The 17,572-nt window shown below is 41.7% G+C and overlaps 2 protein-coding genes across 3 annotated transcripts in view; one reads left to right on the plus strand and one right to left on the minus strand.

The window, feature by feature from the left end:
* The window catches only part of SMYD3 (SET and MYND domain containing 3), a 663,495-nt gene that overhangs the window by 551,166 nt on the left and 94,757 nt on the right, over positions 1 to 17,572 (minus strand). For both annotated transcript variants that reach the window (XM_075126978.1, XM_075126977.1), the window contains exons 2-5: positions 16,025 to 16,088; positions 11,485 to 11,592; positions 4,662 to 4,722; positions 385 to 521 (exon numbers count right to left, since the gene is read on the minus strand). In XM_075126978.1, the coding sequence (XP_074983079.1) occupies positions 385 to 521; positions 4,662 to 4,722; positions 11,485 to 11,592; positions 16,025 to 16,088 (370 nt within the window). The remainder of the gene's footprint in view (positions 1 to 384; positions 522 to 4,661; positions 4,723 to 11,484; positions 11,593 to 16,024; positions 16,089 to 17,572) is intronic.
* LOC125633832 (uncharacterized) lies at positions 5,302 to 7,449 on the plus strand. Its single transcript, XM_048843675.2, has 2 exons — positions 5,302 to 6,524; positions 6,912 to 7,449. Exons 1-2 carry the CDS (start codon positions 5,966 to 5,968, stop codon positions 7,430 to 7,432), a joined length of 1,080 nt encoding a protein of 359 aa, XP_048699632.2. The 5' UTR covers positions 5,302 to 5,965; the 3' UTR covers positions 7,433 to 7,449.

Below are 17,572 nucleotides of genomic sequence, written 5' to 3' on the forward strand. Positions count from 1 at the left end.
GTGTACTCTTTAACATCTTTTTCAAAGGACAAGATAGTTGGAAAATAAATAACTTATTAATCATTCCAAGTCATTTTTCAATCTTTGTCCCTTATTAAATTACACCAAAAATGTCGTGTTCATTTTAAAATTCCCTTTTCATGCAATTCCTTATTTTAATTTAAGTAACAATCATATCAAAAGAAAAACTGCTGTTCAAGGGATGGGAATTTGCTTAAATAATTACTGAAGTGGAATAGACTTTTCTGGTCATTCTGACATTATGTCATATATCACTGCACTTTCTGAAAGCTTTCTGGATGGATGTGTTGTACACCCAAAAACTAAATCAAGAAGAGAAGTAGATAATTTATAGAGTTGTCAGGAATCAGTTTAAACACTTACTTTTGCGAAGATCTGAAAAATGTCTATTGCAGGTAGCAGCTGAAAAGCATCCTGGATCTCCACTCTCAAATAAAGCTGCAATGTCTGTGCCAAGTGCCTGAGACCCTCTTTCATTTCTTCACTTAACTCTTCAATATCTTAGGGAAAAAATACAGCAAAGCATGAATAAAACCTTCTGTCAACATCTTTAAGAAGCCCAATGGCAGCAGTTCAATCTAGACACCTCCAATCCCAAATTTAATTTTGACAGAAAGTAATTATACACCACTATTTTTGACAGCTACGTATCACCACTAAGCAGAGTTTATCAAGTGCTACTTCCAAATCACAAACATTATGGTGAATGAACAATCAAAAGCCTAAAGATAAAACAGATGTGTAAGCAGATACAATATGTTAAATACTAAATTAGTCAATTCAGTTTGTTACAATTAAAATGTGTTGCATATTATCCTACAGTTTCATCCTCCTTACAACCAGATGCATTTCTATATCATATTCTTCTTATGAAGTGTCAAAAATTGCTTTATGCTGACAAATGGAATAAGCAGAGTACAAGGACTATGGTACACACAGAAAGGGAAAAATACCACAAAGATTGAGTTAAAGAAAGCTGAAATTTAAAACCAGTACTAATGCAAGTAAATATTATTCTGATATTAAATAATAAAATCACAATTTCAAAGGAGGACAACAGGAGCTGCATGTGCTCTGCATCTCTGCAAATCAGGCTAGGTGAATTGCCAAACAAACAAACAAAGAGCAAATCAATGTCAGAGCTGGGAAAAGAACCCAAAATCTCCTCTCGGTTCACTGGGCCACACTTCCTCCCTGTCTCCTCCTTCCTTTGAGTGTAGTTACAACGAAGGGAACAAGGAGTAATGAAAGAAAGGTAACGTGGATGAGTTTAAATGTCAATCATAGAATAAAACTAAGAGGAAAGTTTCAAAGTGAGTTTATTATTATATGTTACTGATTAAATTCATCACTGGCAGAACAAGCAAAACTCCAGTGAAATTGCACCCATCTGCACCAAGGGTCAACTTGGTTCTGTTATTTTTAATGTTGAGCTGCACTAGGGAATAGAAATGACTTTCATAAGAGGTGGTCAAATCAAAATCCACTGAAATCACAACCATAATTCGGCAGGCATTTATTGGAGAAAATTAACAATATTAGACACCTGTAGAATAGATAGGGAGTTGGAGTAAAATAAATTAGTAGAGATTCCATCACCAAAAACACTAAATTAATCATCCAAAAGAGGTAGTGCTTTGGCATTCTACTCACTCAATTATACCTCCATAAACAGACTCTTCCACCTCATATGATCATAGACGTACAGTAGGGCCAACAAATTGCCACTATCAGAGCACTGCCTCATCACATACAGTTGTGCTAAACCCTTCCAAATGTGACCCGCTTTATCCATATGCTGTGTGGCCTCAATAGACCATTAGATTGCTTATAGCTTCAAGCTTTATAAAAGATCATAATACTTTGCATTTATAAAAAAACATCAGTTCCAAATAGTCCAAATGCACATTACAGAATATTATTATTTATTATGAAGACGGACAGACTGGAATCACTTCACCCCCCACCACTAAAAGGAAACCAACTCTGTGACAGAATGCAGCAGCAATTTAACAGCCCTGTGCAGAGCGACACTACAGTTAGGACAGATGTGAACAAGAATATTGCATCAGCTGAAACTTCAGGGAGTATTTAGAGAGGCTGAAGCAGAATGTAATTACTCAAATTGGAATTTATCCAGGACACCAGCAATTCTTGCAAAAAAGTCCCATGAGATATTTAATGGCAAATGATCAGGACCTTGTTTTTCCCCAACTCATCATGAGACCAAAAGCAAAAATCAAAGTGAAACAGAACCTGTAAATACCTTAATTCTGTGTGCTTAGAAATATGCTCAATTGTGTCAGACCCTAGTCTTGGAGAGACAATGCTATATAAGGTTTGTGACAACTTTACTACATTATGCACAGGGATTTAGATATGCAGCTCCTGCTGATACTAGCAGGAGGCAGACAGCAAAGTATTTGCAAACAATGTTGTAAATATACTCCTTTCTGCATGCATTACAACCTTTAAAGAATAATATAGGATTTGAGTCTTGATAAATTTAAACACAGTAGAGCTATAGCCTGTAGAACCTTCACCGATTTTAGACCTTTAAGTACTAATGCATAAAGAGTAATGCAGAAGTAGCAAATGCAGTAGAAGATCAAGGTGACATTCCAGACCATTAATCTCAGATTTAGCATGTGCAACAGATTCTGGGTGATTATGAAATTGGCAGAGTAGATCTTGAAAAGAGGAGGGGGAGGAATATATTGCTCCTCCCAAAGGAGAATGCATATATACAGAGAGAGAGAGAGAGAGGGAGAGGGAGAGAGAAGCAAATGGGTGAAGTGATATTGGGGGTGTATAAACCACATACACAGTAAATCAAAGAAAATAATTCTCATTCCAAAGAAGTAGTACATAATAGTATTGAAAAGTAATGATCTGATGGACAGCAAATTAAGGTAGCGGTACTATCAGTCCATTATACAGATCCCTTGCAACTCCTAGTGGCAAACAAAAATGGCAGCAAAAATATTAACTTCTGTAAAAGTATTCACTTGCAGTTGTGACGTAGATGTCTAGACTAGATGCCTCTGTGATGTACTGAAGATTCCTGAAAATGGAGTGGTCTCCGGTAACAAAGATGGAAGCCAGCTTGTGTTGTGCAATGCCTGGATTTTCTTAAAAATGAGAATTTTATTGCAAGTTTTCTGGCAGCGGTTCGCAGACTCTTTATCATTTTATTCACACTCAGCCTGATCCTTCAGCTACTTCAGCTCCTAATACTCCTGATTCCCACTGACTTTGATGAAGGCAAGGTAAGTTCAGGACTCTCAGCATCTCAGGAGATTTGTTTTCTATACCTTACCAGACTGTGCCCTCAGTTAATATGCAAGAAATTAAGACCATAAAGTAAGACTGTACCATAGCAGCAGCAGATACCCAATGCTTCAAAGGAAAGTCACTGCCCACTGTGCACCTGGTCAGACGTATACTATATTACGAAGGGAAATTTCTTACTGATTCCAGCAATGTCCTGAAGCATGAGGATCAATAGTTTTTAACTCTGTAATCTAACTAGAGTAATTGTAAATGCTGTTTTTATTCACGTGTCTAATCCCTTTTTGAATATTCCTAAACCATTTCATTTAAGAATATCCAGCACTGCATTCTACTAGCTGATAAAAGGAATCCATTTTAATTTTGAGTTATCACTTTTAAATTGGTTGCCTTACTAATGTTCCTTCGCCCTTGTATTATGCAAAAAGGTGAATACAATGGCAAGCACTACAGCAGAAAAAGAAAAATAGCATAATAAGTAGTTGCGGCTTCGGGTTTTTTAATGTTTCAGTGAAGCTACATATATGAAGTTACTTAAAATCCAGACCATGTTTCCTTGCCAAATTAGAACAGTTTTAAAAGGCAAGCAAAATGTTTACATTAATCTACACAATGTCCCTTTTACTATTGATTTTCTCTTGTGCTGCAATAAATTGAATTAAGTGTACTCTTTGCCATTTAAGTCAGACTGACAGAGACTCTGAGCTATTAAAGACTTGAAAGGATCAGTATTGTCTATTTTAGAAGTAGCCTAACTTTGAAAGACTAGAAGGCAGAACCATTCCACGAGTACCTGAAACTTATGGAAACACAATCTGATCTTTTTGTCCACACTGAATTTTCAGAAAAACATACATTTAATAAGAGCTTCAAACAGTCGCATTTTTCTCTTATTAGACGTTCCGTTGAATCTTTATGCACAAAGGCAATATTAACAACAAACTAAAATAGATAAAAAGGGTTTATGACCAAAAAGTGTGTGGATTTGTTTTTTTAAACTAGATTCACTCAGAAATTTCTACCTAATCTAGCAGATATGATGTCATCTTAAAGAAACAAACCCAACAAAGAAGGTGCATACTCTAAATCAGGCAAAAGTCCAACTGAACTCAATGAAAATTTTGGTTGTGCAAGACGTGAAGAATTGGCCCCACACTAGCAGTAGAAAACTGTAACCTAATTTCCCACTGCAATTTCAGCAGTTCAAAGAGGGCCTTTCATTCCATTCTACAGTTCGATTTTTTTCATTTACAATTTATTCCACAGAACAGAATTTCAGAAGGGCGAGCCAGAAGGAAACAAACCAATCATACTATGCATTTACAGCCATGTGGATGGTGATTACTTACTTGACTGAAGATCAGAAAAAGAGTAGAGTTTCTCAGAAGGACATGCTGCTGATTGTCCAAGCTGAAGAGAAAAAACAAAAATAATGAATGCATGATAATGAGCATTTATAGAGCACATTTTATCTCCAAAGCACTTTACAAACCTGAATTACTCATTACCATGAAGTAAGTAACAGCAGTGACATAAATCGCTTGTGTTGTTCATGTCACATATTCTATAAACTATCATAAAAATACTAAATCATTTTTTTTTGTAATGAGACTTCCCCACTAATTTATTTTCTTGGCTTTGGCAGTTTATCTTTAGTAATTTACTTCAGCCCTGTGTCCCTTAATAGGGAACAATTTATAAGACTAGAAGGCTTCTTTTACTTCATGTAATTAATATAAAGGGAATGGTATGTGTTTATATATATATTCTCTTTAAAAGCATTGCCAAACATATATCCATAACAGTGTACAAAAGAATATAACAAATCATCTTTTAAGTCCTCAAACTATTCCAAATACATATATTTTGGTCTGGGAATAAGGGCATTAGGACTAGGGCCAGCAAAAAAGACAAAATTCTTTGCTGATTTACAACCTCTTAGTCATAGGGTAGTTGAAGTAAGCATAGCATTTAGTCCATGAAGATTAATATGAGAACCACCATTGTGGAAAGATTGTAAACCCAGAAATTTCAGGTGAGTTCAAAAAAATCTAACAGAGCCTAAGCTAACAAGTCTGCAGAGCACAGCATCGTACACCCCAAAAGAAAATATCCATCAGCATTCAATCCTTATGCAAAATCTTGTATATTCACCTCTACTCAAAAGGGGCTTGATCCTGCTCCCATGAAAGTCCATGCCAAAACGTGCATCAACTTCAATGGTGCAGGATCAAGCCCAAAGTGATATTCTTCCCTTTCCATTTCTGAGGGAATGAGTTTTGGGACTCAATTACATAGCCCTGGTCTACACTAGGACTTTAGGTCGAATTTAGCAGCGTTAAATCGATTTAAACCTGCACCCGTCCACACAATGAAGCCCTTTATTTCGACTTAAAGGGCTCTTAAAATCGATTTCCTTGCTCCACCCCTGACAAGTGGATTAGCGCTTAAATCGACGTTGCCGGCTCGAATTTGGGGTACTGTGGACACAATTCGATGGTATTGGCCTCCGGGAGCTATCCCAGAGTGCTCCATTCTGACCGCTCTGGACAGCGCTCTCAACTCAGATGCACTGGCCAGGTAGACAGGAAAAGAACCGCGAACTTTTGAATCTCATTTCCTGTTTGGCCAGCGTGGCAAGCTGCAGGTGACCATGCAGAGCTCATCAGCACAGGTGACCATGATGGAGTCCCAGAATCGCAAAAGAGCTCCAGCATGGACCGAACGGGAGGTACGGGATCTGATCGCTGTTTGGGGAGAGGAATCCGTGCTATCAGAACTCCGTTCCAGTTTTCGAAATGCCAAAACCTTTGTCAAAATCTCCCAGGGCATGAAGGACAGAGGCCATAACAGGGACCCGAAGCAGTGCCGCCTGAAACTGAAGGAGCTGAGGCAAGCCTACCAGAAAACCAGAGAGGCGAACAGCCGCTCTGGGTCAGAGCCCCAAACATGCCGCTTCTATGATGAGCTGCATGCCATTTTAGGGGGTTCAGCCACCACTACCCCAGCCGTGTTGTTTGACTCCTTCAATGGAGATGGAGGCAATACGGAAGTAGGTTTTGGGGACGAAGAAGATAGCTCACAGCAAGCAAGCGGAGAAACCGGTTTTCCCGACAGCCAGGAACTGTTTCTCACCCTAGACCTGGAGCCAGTACCCCCCGAACCCACCCAAGGCTGCCTCCTGGACTCAGCAGGCGGAGAAGGGACCTCTGGTGAGTGTACCTTTTAAAATGCTATACATGGTTTAAAAGCAAGCATGTGAAAGGATTACTTTGCCCTGGCATTTGCGGTTCTGCCTTTGCAAAAGGTTTCTGGGGAGGGCAGCCTTATTTCGTCCTTCATGGTAGGACACTTTACCACTCCAGGCCAGTAACACGTACTCGGGAATCACTGTAGAACAAAGCATTGCAGTGTATGTTTGCTGGCATTCAACCAAAATCCGTTCACGCGGTGGGAGGAGGCAAAATGCGACCTTGTAACGAAAGCACATGTGCTATGTATGTAATGTTAACAGCAAGGTTTACCCTGAAAGAGTGTAGCCACTGTTTTATAAAATGTGTCTTTTTAAATACCGCTGTCCCTTTTTTTTTCTCCACCAGCTGCATGTGTTTCAATGATCACAGGATCTTCTCCTTCCCAGAGGCTAGTGAAGCTTAGAAAGAAAAAAAAACGCACTCGCGATGAAATGTTCTCCGAGCTCATGCTGTCCTCCCACACTGACAGAGCACAGACGAATGCGTGGAGGCAAATAATGTCAGAGTGCAGGAAAGCACAAAATGACCGGGAGGAGAGGTGGCGGGCTGAAGAGAGTAAGTGGCGGGCTGAAGACAGGGCTGAAGCTCAAATGTGGCAGCAGCGTGATGAGAGGAGGCAGGATTCAATGCTGAGGCTGCTGCAGGACCAAACCAGTATGCTCCAGTGTATGGTTCAGCTGCAGCAAAGGCAGCTGGAGCACAGACTGCCACTGCAGCCCCTCTGTAACCAACCGCCCTCCTCCCCAAGTTCCATAGCCTCCACACCCAGACGCCCAAGAACGCGGTGGGGGGGCCTCCGGCCAACCAGCCACTCCACCACAGAGGATTGCCCAAAAAAAAGAAGGCTGTCATTCAATAAATTTTAAAGTTGTAAACTTTTAAAGTGCTGTACTTAAAGTGCTGTGTGGCATTTTCCTTCCCTCCTCCACCACCCCTCCTGGGATACCTTGGTAGTCATCCCCCTATTTGTGTGATGAATGAATAACGAATGCATGAATGTGAAGCAACAATGACTTTATTGGCTCTGCAAGCAATGATTAAAGGGAAGAGGGGAGGGTGGTTAGCTTACAGGGAAGTAGAGTGAACCAAGGGGCGGGGGGGTTCATCAAGGAGAAACAAACAGAACTTTCACACCGTAGCCTGGCCAGTCATGAAACTGGTTTTCAAAGCTTCTCTGATGCGTACCGCGCCCTCCTGTGCTCTTCTAACCGCCCTGGTGTCTGGCTGCGCGTAACCAGCAGCCAGGCGATTTGCCTCAACCTCCCACCCCGCCATAAACGTCTCCCCCTTACTCTCACAGATATTGTGGAGCACACAGCAAGCAGTAATAACAGTGGGAATATTGGTTTCGCTGAGGTCTAAGCGAGTCAGTAAACTGCGCCAGCGCGCCTTTAAACATCCAAATGCACATTCTACCACCATTCTGCACTTGCTCAGCCTGTAGTTGAACAGCTCCTGACCACTGTCCAGGCTGCCTGTGTATGGCTTCATGAGCCATGGCATTAAGGGGTAGGCTGGGTCCCCAAGGATACATATAGGCATTTCAACATCCCCAACAGTTATTTTCTGGTCTGGGAATAAAGTCCCTTCCTGCAGCTTTTGAAACAGACCAGAGTTCCTGAAGATGCGAGCATCGTGCACCTTTCCCGGCCATCCCACGTTGATGTTGGTGAAACGTCCCTTGTGATCCACCAGAGCTTGCAGCACTATCGAAAAGTACCCCTTGCGGTTTATGTACTCGGCGGCTTGGTGCTCCGGTGCCAAGATAGGGATATGGGTTCCGTCTATAGCCCCACCACAGTTAGGGAATCCCATTGCAGCAAAGCCATCCACTATGACCTGCACATTTCCCAGGGTCACTACCCTTGATATCAGCAGATCTTTGATTGCGTGGGCTACTTGCATCACAGCAGCCCCCACAGTAGATTTGCCCACTCCAAATTGATTCCCAACTGACCGGTAGCTGTCTGGCGTTGCAAGCTTCCACAGGGCTATCGCCACTCGCTTCTCAACTGTGAGGGCTGCTCTCATCTTGGTATTCATGCGCTTCAGGGCAGGGGAAAGCAAGTCACAAAGTTCCATGAAAGTGCCCTTACGCATGCGAAAGTTTCGTAGCCACTGGGAATCGTCCCAGACCTGCAACACTATGCGGTCCCACCAGTCTGTGCTTGTTTCCCGAGCCCAGAATCGGCGTTCCACAGCATGAACCTGCCCCATTAGCACCATGATGCATGCATTGGCAGGGCCCATGCTTTCAGAGAAATCTGTGTCCATGTCCTGATCACTCACGGGACCGCGCTGACGTCGCCTCCTCGCCCGGTATCGCGTTGCCATGTTCTGGTGCTGCATATACTGCTGAATAATGCGTGTGGTGGTTAATGTGCTCCTAATTGCCAAAGTGAGCTGAGCGGGCTCCATGCTTGCCGTGGTATGGCGTCCGCACAGAAAAAAGGCGCGGAACGATTGTCTGCCGTTGCTCTGACGGAGGGAGGGGCGACTGACGACACGGCTTACAGGGTTGGCTTCAGGGAGCTAAAATCAACAAAGGGGGTGCCTGTACATCAAGGAGTATTTCAGGCAGGACTGCACGGAGGGTTCCAATAAGAAATGGTGCACCTAAGTTATCGTTCTTATTGGAACAAGGAGGTTAGCCTGGCCTCTGATTGATACATGGCTAGATTTACCTCGCCGCACCTTCTCTGTGAGTGACTGCAGTGTGACCTAGAGGAATGAGTCCCCTAGACAGGGGAGGAGGCAAATGAGTACAAAACAAATCTGGTCTATTTCTTGTTTTGACCCACTCCATCTATCTTTTACATCTTTGGCTGGCAGCAGACGGTGCAGAAGGACTGCATGCCATCCACATCTCATGGCTGCTCGGCAGAAGATGGTACAGTACGACTGCTAGCCATCCCCATGTCTTGCCTGCCTGGCAGAAGATGGTGCAATACGACTGCTAGCAATCCTCATCTCTTGCCTGCCTGGCAGAAGATGGTACAGTACGACTGCTAGCAGTCCGTATCGCCTGCCCGCTCACCATAAGACGGTTCAATAGGACTGACTGCAGGACTAAAGAGAATGACCTGGTCAAGTCACTCCAAATTTAGTCCCTGCGACCATGTCTGCCCAGGCGCTCCCAGCCGACGCGGCCAGGAGCACCTCGGACACGACGAGGACGACTACCAATCGTATTGCACCGTCTGCTGCCAGAAGGCAATGGGTTGCTGCTACTGTGCAGCAAAGCCGTACCGCATCTGCCAGCACCCAGGAGACATAGGGTGACGGTTACCTGAGCGGGCTCCATGCTTGCTGTGGTATGGCGTCTGCACAGGTAACTCAGGAAAAAAGGCGCGAAATGATTGTCTGCCCTTGCTTTCACGGAGGGAGGGAGGGAACGGGGGCCTGACGACACGTACCCAGAACCACCCGCGACAATGTTTTAGCCCCATCAGAGTGCTCCATTGTGACTGCTCTGGACAGCACTCTCAGATGCCCGATTGTTTGCCATTGCTCTGACGCTGGGAGGGGCGCTTACAGGGTTGGCTTCAGGGAGCTAAAATCAACAAAGGGGGTGGCTTTACATCAAGGAGTATTTCAGGCAGGACTTCACGGAGGGTTCCAATAAGAAATGGTGCACCTAAGTTATTGTCCTTATTGGAGCAAGAAGGTTAGCCTGGCCTCTGATTGATACATGGCTAGATTTACCTCGCTGCACCTTCTCTGTAAGTGACTGCAGTGTGATCTAGAAGAATGAGTCCCCTAGACAGGGGAGGGGGGGAAGCAAATGAGTACAAAACAAATCTGGTCTATTTCTTGTTTTGATCCACTCCATCTATCTTTTACATCTTTGGCTGGCAGCAGACGGTGCAGAAGGACTGCATGCCATCCACATCTCATGGCTGCTCGGCAGAAGATGGTACAGTACGACTGCAAGCAGTCCATATCGCCTGCCCGCTCACCATAAGACGGTTCAATAGGACTGACTGCAGGACTAAAGAGAATGACCTGGTCAAGTCACTCCAAATTTAGTCCCTGTGCCCATGTCTGCCCAGGCGCTCCTGATCGACCTTACAGAGGCGACCAGGAGCACCTCAGACATGACGATGACTGCTACCAGTCGTACTGTACCGTCTGCTGCCACAAGGCAAGGGGTTGCTGCTACTGTGTAGCAATGCCGTACCGCGTCTGCCAGCACCCAGGAGACATAGGGTGACGGTTACCTGAGCGGGCTCCATGCTTGCCATGGTATGGCGTCTGCACAGGTAACTCAGGAAAAAAGGCGCGAAATGATTGTCTGCCCTTGCTTTCACGGGGGGAGGGAGGGAACGGGGGGCTGACGATATGTACCCAGAACCACCCGCGACAATGTTTTAGCCCCATCAGGCATTGGGATCTCAACCCAGAATTCCAATGGGCAGCGGAGACTGCGGGAACTGTGGGATAGCTACCCACAGTGCAACGCTCCGGAAGTCGACGCTTGCCTCGGTACTGTGGAAGCGCTCCGCCGAGTTAATGCACTTAATGCACTTAGAGCATTTTCTGTGGGGACACACACACTCGAATTTATAAAACCGATTTCTAAAAAAACGACTTCTATAAATTCGACCTTATTCCGTAGTGTAGACATACCCATAGTCACTGCATAAGAAACTTCCACTGACTTCAACAGACATTGCTTTTCTGCAACAGTTTCATGAGCAGGCCCCTGCAGCTTAATTACATCCATTTTCATATTTCCTGACGTTTCCAGTGTTGCTGGGAATTAATCAGCGATTTTGTAATGCAAAATGCATGTTCCATTTTGTTCATCCACCCAGCCACTGCTGCTTTTTAGTCTTTAATTACATTAAAAATTTACAGTGCAAGCCTGTTTCTGTGTAACTCTAGAATGGGATATGTTTAACAGAATGTCACTTACTAGTTTAAAAACAATCCTGCCAACAAGTCTCACTGAGTCAGGAGGAAAGTTAGGCTCAATACTCTTAAGACACTTGCATTCTTGCTTGTGCTCCTGCCAGGCTTCTTTCTGTTACATTAAAAAAAAACAAGATCATACACTTTATTTCAGACCAACACATACACTAATGATATAGATTACAGAGGGAGCTGGGGTGCATGTATCAGTGTTCATGTCGTGCTCCCCATCAGTACCTGGCCTGGAGCAAGAATTAAAACAAGGGAGCAGAATTAAAACTGCACAGGAACCTTATATTCAACATTTCAGACTTTTGAGTGCATGACAATGCAGTGTAAACGACCTTCTTTTAACTTCGAATTTTTTTTTTTTTAACACTATAACATGTTATAAATGCCATCATTGCTACTTGAGCTTTCAGTGACTGGGAAAAGTGAAGTTATTTAAAATATTTTCTTTATATGATAAATAAATGGAGCCTGATTTTCTTCTCATTTACCTCGTGCTTTTGGGTTTTTTTCCCCCCAGTACAATTTCATTGAGTCAGTGGAGTTACTCCTGATTTACAGCAATATGAAAGAAGAATCAGGCCCAGGACATTCAGTAGTGTTAATGACCTATATATGCACATCAGTATTCACCAGTTATGTTAGGGCATTAAATAACTTTGCTTAAATTTAACTACTTAATTCTTCTCTTCAGTTATTATCTGGCTGATGAAATCTTTGCAAGGTGTCATTAGGACTCAGTTATAAATCTTTTTAAGATCTCAATTTAAAAATTGGGATTTCTCATTTATTAATTGTCATTAGTAGGCAAGTAAAGGGATTTTAAAAGCAGGGACGCTAACTGCTCACAGTTTTAAAAAATGTGAAAATTAAAAGCAGCAGGAATGATAAATCAGAAAATCAAGAACCTGAATGATTTATATTTGATCCTTTATAGGAACAAATCAATAAATTAGAAGCACTGGGATAGGAAACAATCAAAAGAAACCGAAAGTAAAGTTCCGTTTCAGATCTTGAGATTGCAAACATTTATATATGGAGTTACTTTACACATGAGCAGTCCTATTGAAATCAATGTGGCTACTCATGAGAGTAAAGTTGCTTGTGTGTAAGTATATGCAAGACTGGGTCCTTAATGAACAACTGATAAAAATAAGTCTAGTAGAAAGCTATTTACCGAATGAACAAATTTAACGGGATAGAGGAATACCGGGGGGGGGGGGGAGAGATAGGGAGGATGTGCACATACGCAGAACTGTGGCACTTCGTCCTTAAAATCACTGGGGAGCAGGAGCAGCAATGAGTCTTTAAAAGAAAAGGAGTACTTGTGGCACCTTAGAGACTAACCAATTTATTTGAGCATGAGCTTTCGTGAGCTACAGCTCACTTCATCGGATGCATACTGTGGAAACTGCAGAAGACATTATATACACAGAGACCATGAAACAATACCTCCTCCCACCCCACTCCACTTTAGATAAGCTATTACTAGCAGGAGAGTGGGGTGGGAGGAGGTATTGTTTCATGGTCTCTGTGTATATAATGTCTTCTGCAGTTTCCACAGTATGCATCCGATGAAGTGAGCTGTAGCTCACGAAAGCTCATGCTCAAATAAATTGGTTAGTCTCTAAGGTGCCACAAGTACTCCTTTTCTTTTTGCGAATACAGACTAACATGGCTGTTACTCTGAAATGAGTCTTTAAGCGCATCTCTCGTTACGCTGGAAGGTTGGGCTGTTTTTGTATTCCTTCAGTTTGCTTTTGTTACTTTAGTCAATCCAGATTTTTTTCAATGTTTCATATAAAGTCTGTGTGATGGAATTTGAGATTTTTAAGCCTGTACACATCTAATTTTGGCATTCAGAGCAAAGTCTGAAGCTACTGGGCTGCTTTACAGATGTCCATATAAAAGTGAAAAGGAGAAAAAGAAACAATTAACAAAAAGATACGATAACAGTTAAAACAAACATAGGACTCCACAAGGCAATTTAGTTTCTCACAGAAAGGCAGTAGGAGAAACGAAACAATCAACTGTGTAAAACAATTTCTGTCACGTATCAGCTATCAGTATCAGACTGCATGATGTCTGACACAGAAATAGCTCTTCTACAATCAGCAGTAAAATAGGAAATGATGGGTAGGAGAAGTAGGGATGCTATAATGCTTGAACAGGGGCAGGTGCACACTGCCCTCTGGTGAGGTGATTTAATAGTTTTAAAATTCTAAAGCTGGAAGAATCCCCATCCCTCAGATGATAGGAACAAAGACCCCGGCAGTAGGAATTTATCATAGAAGACTATGAAACTCTTACAAGAGACCACCATCCCAGACAACTTCTGGCTGTAAGAGACATCCCAGAACACAAAACACAATGGTCCTGAGTCTCAGCTGGTGTAAAGTGACTCACGTCTGGCCTACTGAGTTCAGTACTATTCCACCACTATTAGACCTATATTAAGCAACCAGTTGTGGTCAGTCCCTTAAGACAGATGTCACTGTATTTTTTGTTTGCAGAATTCCCATTGCTTGGCTATATGAATGGCCCCAGAAGGAAGGAGAGAGTGTATCAAAAATTGGAAGTGGCAGTTCATGGGAATCTGTGAGCTGATGGGGTGAAAATAAATATCTAATTTCGCGTTCTGTGTGAGTAATCAGATGATTATAAACCAGTGGTTCCCAAACTTGTTCCGCTGCTTGTGCCGGGAAAGCCCCTGGCGGGCCGGGCCAGTTTGTTTACCTGCCGCGTCCGCAGGTTCAGCTGATTGCTCCCATCGCTTCTAGCAGATCCCAGTGACCTGGAGCAGCGAACCACGGCCACTGGGAGCCGCAATCTGCCGAACCTGTGGACGCAGCAGGTAAACAAACCAGCCCAGCCAGCCAGGGGCTTTTCCTGCACAGGCAGCAGAACAAGTTTGGGAACCACTGTTATAAACAATATAACACTATGAATAGCATCAGATGGATGATTTTTACTTTAAATAACAAGGTGTCAGTATCAGGTAGCAGTTATTTTACTTTGGACTATCTTTCTTGTACCTACAAGTAATAAATTAGTCAATATTTTTTTCTTCCACGTGGGAAACTTGTTCTTATATTTCTTTATTTGTAACTCTACAAGTGAACAAAATGACCCCAACTAGACATTATAATACAGTTAGTGTCACTAAGTAGCAGACAAATACAAGTTAAGTATCTACTACTAAGCAGAATTACTTTTGTCCCAAAGAAACAAAGGTATGCTTGTAAGTGTCCAGACATCATTCTGTGTAATATAATTATATTGGCATTTTTATCTTGCTTCAGCTAAAATTGCTCTTTGGAGTCAGCCTTTATGTGTCAAAAAATTTCCGAACATAAATCCTGCATAGGATTTTAAATAAGCTAACAGTGACATCAAAATGATTAATAGCTTACCCAACCAATAAAGCGCTAATGAGACGAAATATGAAGTATCACATAGCATCATATGTCACAGTCTCCTAAACTTAGAGATATGTTTTCACACTAGAATGATGTTAAGATTGCATCTTTTCCCTATCATTGCAGTCAAACCAAAACTGATCACAGAGTGGTTGCGTTTATTTATTTATTTTGCTGAGGGAATCCTGGAATGAGGAAAACCATTCAGACCTCAGAGACTGGCAAGAAAAGGTTGCAACTGCATTAACATAACATGATCAAACAACATTAATAGCACCCTGCCACAAAAAGGAAAGAATGGCGGGGGCTGCTGTCTCCCCCTCAACCATTCACTACCCTCACCAGTGATGCAAGTTATATAACCAAGCAAAACCACCAAGATTTATATCATAAAACAGAACCTACCCATAGATCAATGTCCAACAAATAAAGTAGTGCTACTTTACAACCAGTAAGAGTATTTTATGTTTTTATCTAATTTTATCTAATTTCTCTGCATGTATGCCAGGAAACACAACAAGCAGGTTTTTCTGAGCAGGTAAATCCTAACCATCAATTTCAACTTCATTTTGTTTGTTAGTTTATTTTATTGACTGTAAAAGGAGGTGGGGGGGTAAAACCAGGTAAGAAAGTTAGCCTTAGATCTATAGCCATAATTTAAAAAAAAACAAACAAACAAACAAAAAAAAACACACCCACACAACCCAACATGAAAGAAAGTGGCATTCAAATTCAAGAACCTTAAAGTCAATGAGAGTTGTAAGTATTCAAAAGTCAGGCCTCTTATTCAAATAACTAGCTTTGGGCATCCAGTTTTGAAAGTGTTAGCCTTAGTAAATGAGAGGAAGAGGCAAGCTGTGAAAAAGTTATATATCAACATTGTCTGCATTAGTTATATTAGTTAGGTAAATTAATAAGCATTAAGCAAAAGCTGCAATGAGAGGGTGATTCATTTATTTTTTTGCTTATTGTTAATGACTTGTTGACTTAATGGATTCCATAGATGTCCAGAGACCATTAATGGGTAATGGCAACACAACATACTGAAAACCCCACAGCTAAACGGTTATTTTTTTTCTTTAGTAGCTTGTCATTATTTTTAAAAATGATCATTACCTGACAACGTGTATCACAGTATCTGGCAATTTTGCACTGAGAGCATCTAAGCAGCCGTTCATTCCTGTAAGAAACATCCTGTATTAGTTATATAGGAAAAATAAAAATATTTCCAAATATCTGAAGGAAAAAAGGAGCCACAAAAAGGACAAATTGTATTTATTTTTACATACAAAGTCAAGGCAAGAACCTAAGGGCTAGAGATTCTGATTTCCTTACTCATATTAAACAGTATCTTACCCTATGAATAGTTTATTTATTTACTAGTGTCAATGGGGCTGCTTGTGTGTTAACAGTAAGATTATCGGAGTCTAGACTTAAGAGGAGTCTCCCTACTCTCCAGTGAGATAAAACAGGAATCATTTGTTTTTCTTGCTTTTCTACCATACTGTCAAGGAATTAGATTTTGTGGTTAATGCAATAGAATATCAGACTATGGTGCAGCACAGCTGGATGTTGTCGTCTTAGGAGCCCAGCAACGGGATAATATGTTGCAAGGCAGAATTCAGGACCCTACTACCTGTCTTAAGCAAGATTCTTGCTGTTAATCTGCAGTTGTGACACTGAGTTATTTGCAATGTGAAGATGACCTGGTAATGGAAATGTATGCCTTAAAAAAAGGTTGCTTGTGATTGGTAAACAATGTGACTAAAGCAAAAACTCCATCTGAAAAAGACTATTGGTGGCGCACGGGGAGAGATGAGAAGTTTGAACCAGAGATACATATGAACATTTTAATTATGATTCTCAAAGCACCTCTTGGCTTGAGTGAGATTCCCGATTGCTGGCTTAATTTAAGTCATATGACAAGCTGAGAACTTGACTTGGGGAGAAAATATAATTCACTAATAAAAGTTTTGTAAATTATTAGATGGTGAGGAAATATTTAGCATGAAATTATGCAGAAAATTAATCAAATTTACATGTCATAAATCAAATTCTGTTCTCAGCTGCACTGGCATTCGAATATGCTTTGTAGTAACATTCTTGCCAATTTCTTAGCTGTCACAGCACCAGCAAAAAGCCCAGAGGTTTTAGCTTTATATTTTAAAACAAAGTTAACCATATGCTTTCCTAGCATATATTGACACTGAGAATATGGTGTTATAAACAGAAGACTCAAGAGAAAAGAGACTAAATTAAGGACATACTAGCTAGCCAGACGGTAGGATTGTCCTTCCTACATTGTGGAAATACTCCTACTAATAGGCAGCTGGACACATTTCTTACACTAATAAACTACAGACTTATGCATAAAGACACATAGCCAGTCTGACAGATGCTTATGTTTGACAACCACTATACACAACATTAATTATTATATTAATACCTTTTTGCACTCCTAAAGCACCTTCCATTTGAAGAGCTGAAAATGGATTGCAAACATCAAGAGTATGTCTACACTGCAAGTTAAGGGGTGATCACAGCATTGGTGGGTATACCATACTAGCTTTAATCTGCCTGGCACAGGTAAGAATGGCAGTGTAGAGGTAGTGGCACGGGCTTCAGCACAGGCTAGCATTCAGAGTACTCCAGACTCCCTGTAGG

Source organism: Caretta caretta, chromosome 3 (assembly GCF_965140235.1).
Source record: "Caretta caretta isolate rCarCar2 chromosome 3, rCarCar1.hap1, whole genome shotgun sequence".
In the NCBI taxonomy this organism is placed as follows: Eukaryota; Metazoa; Chordata; order Testudines; family Cheloniidae; genus Caretta; species Caretta caretta.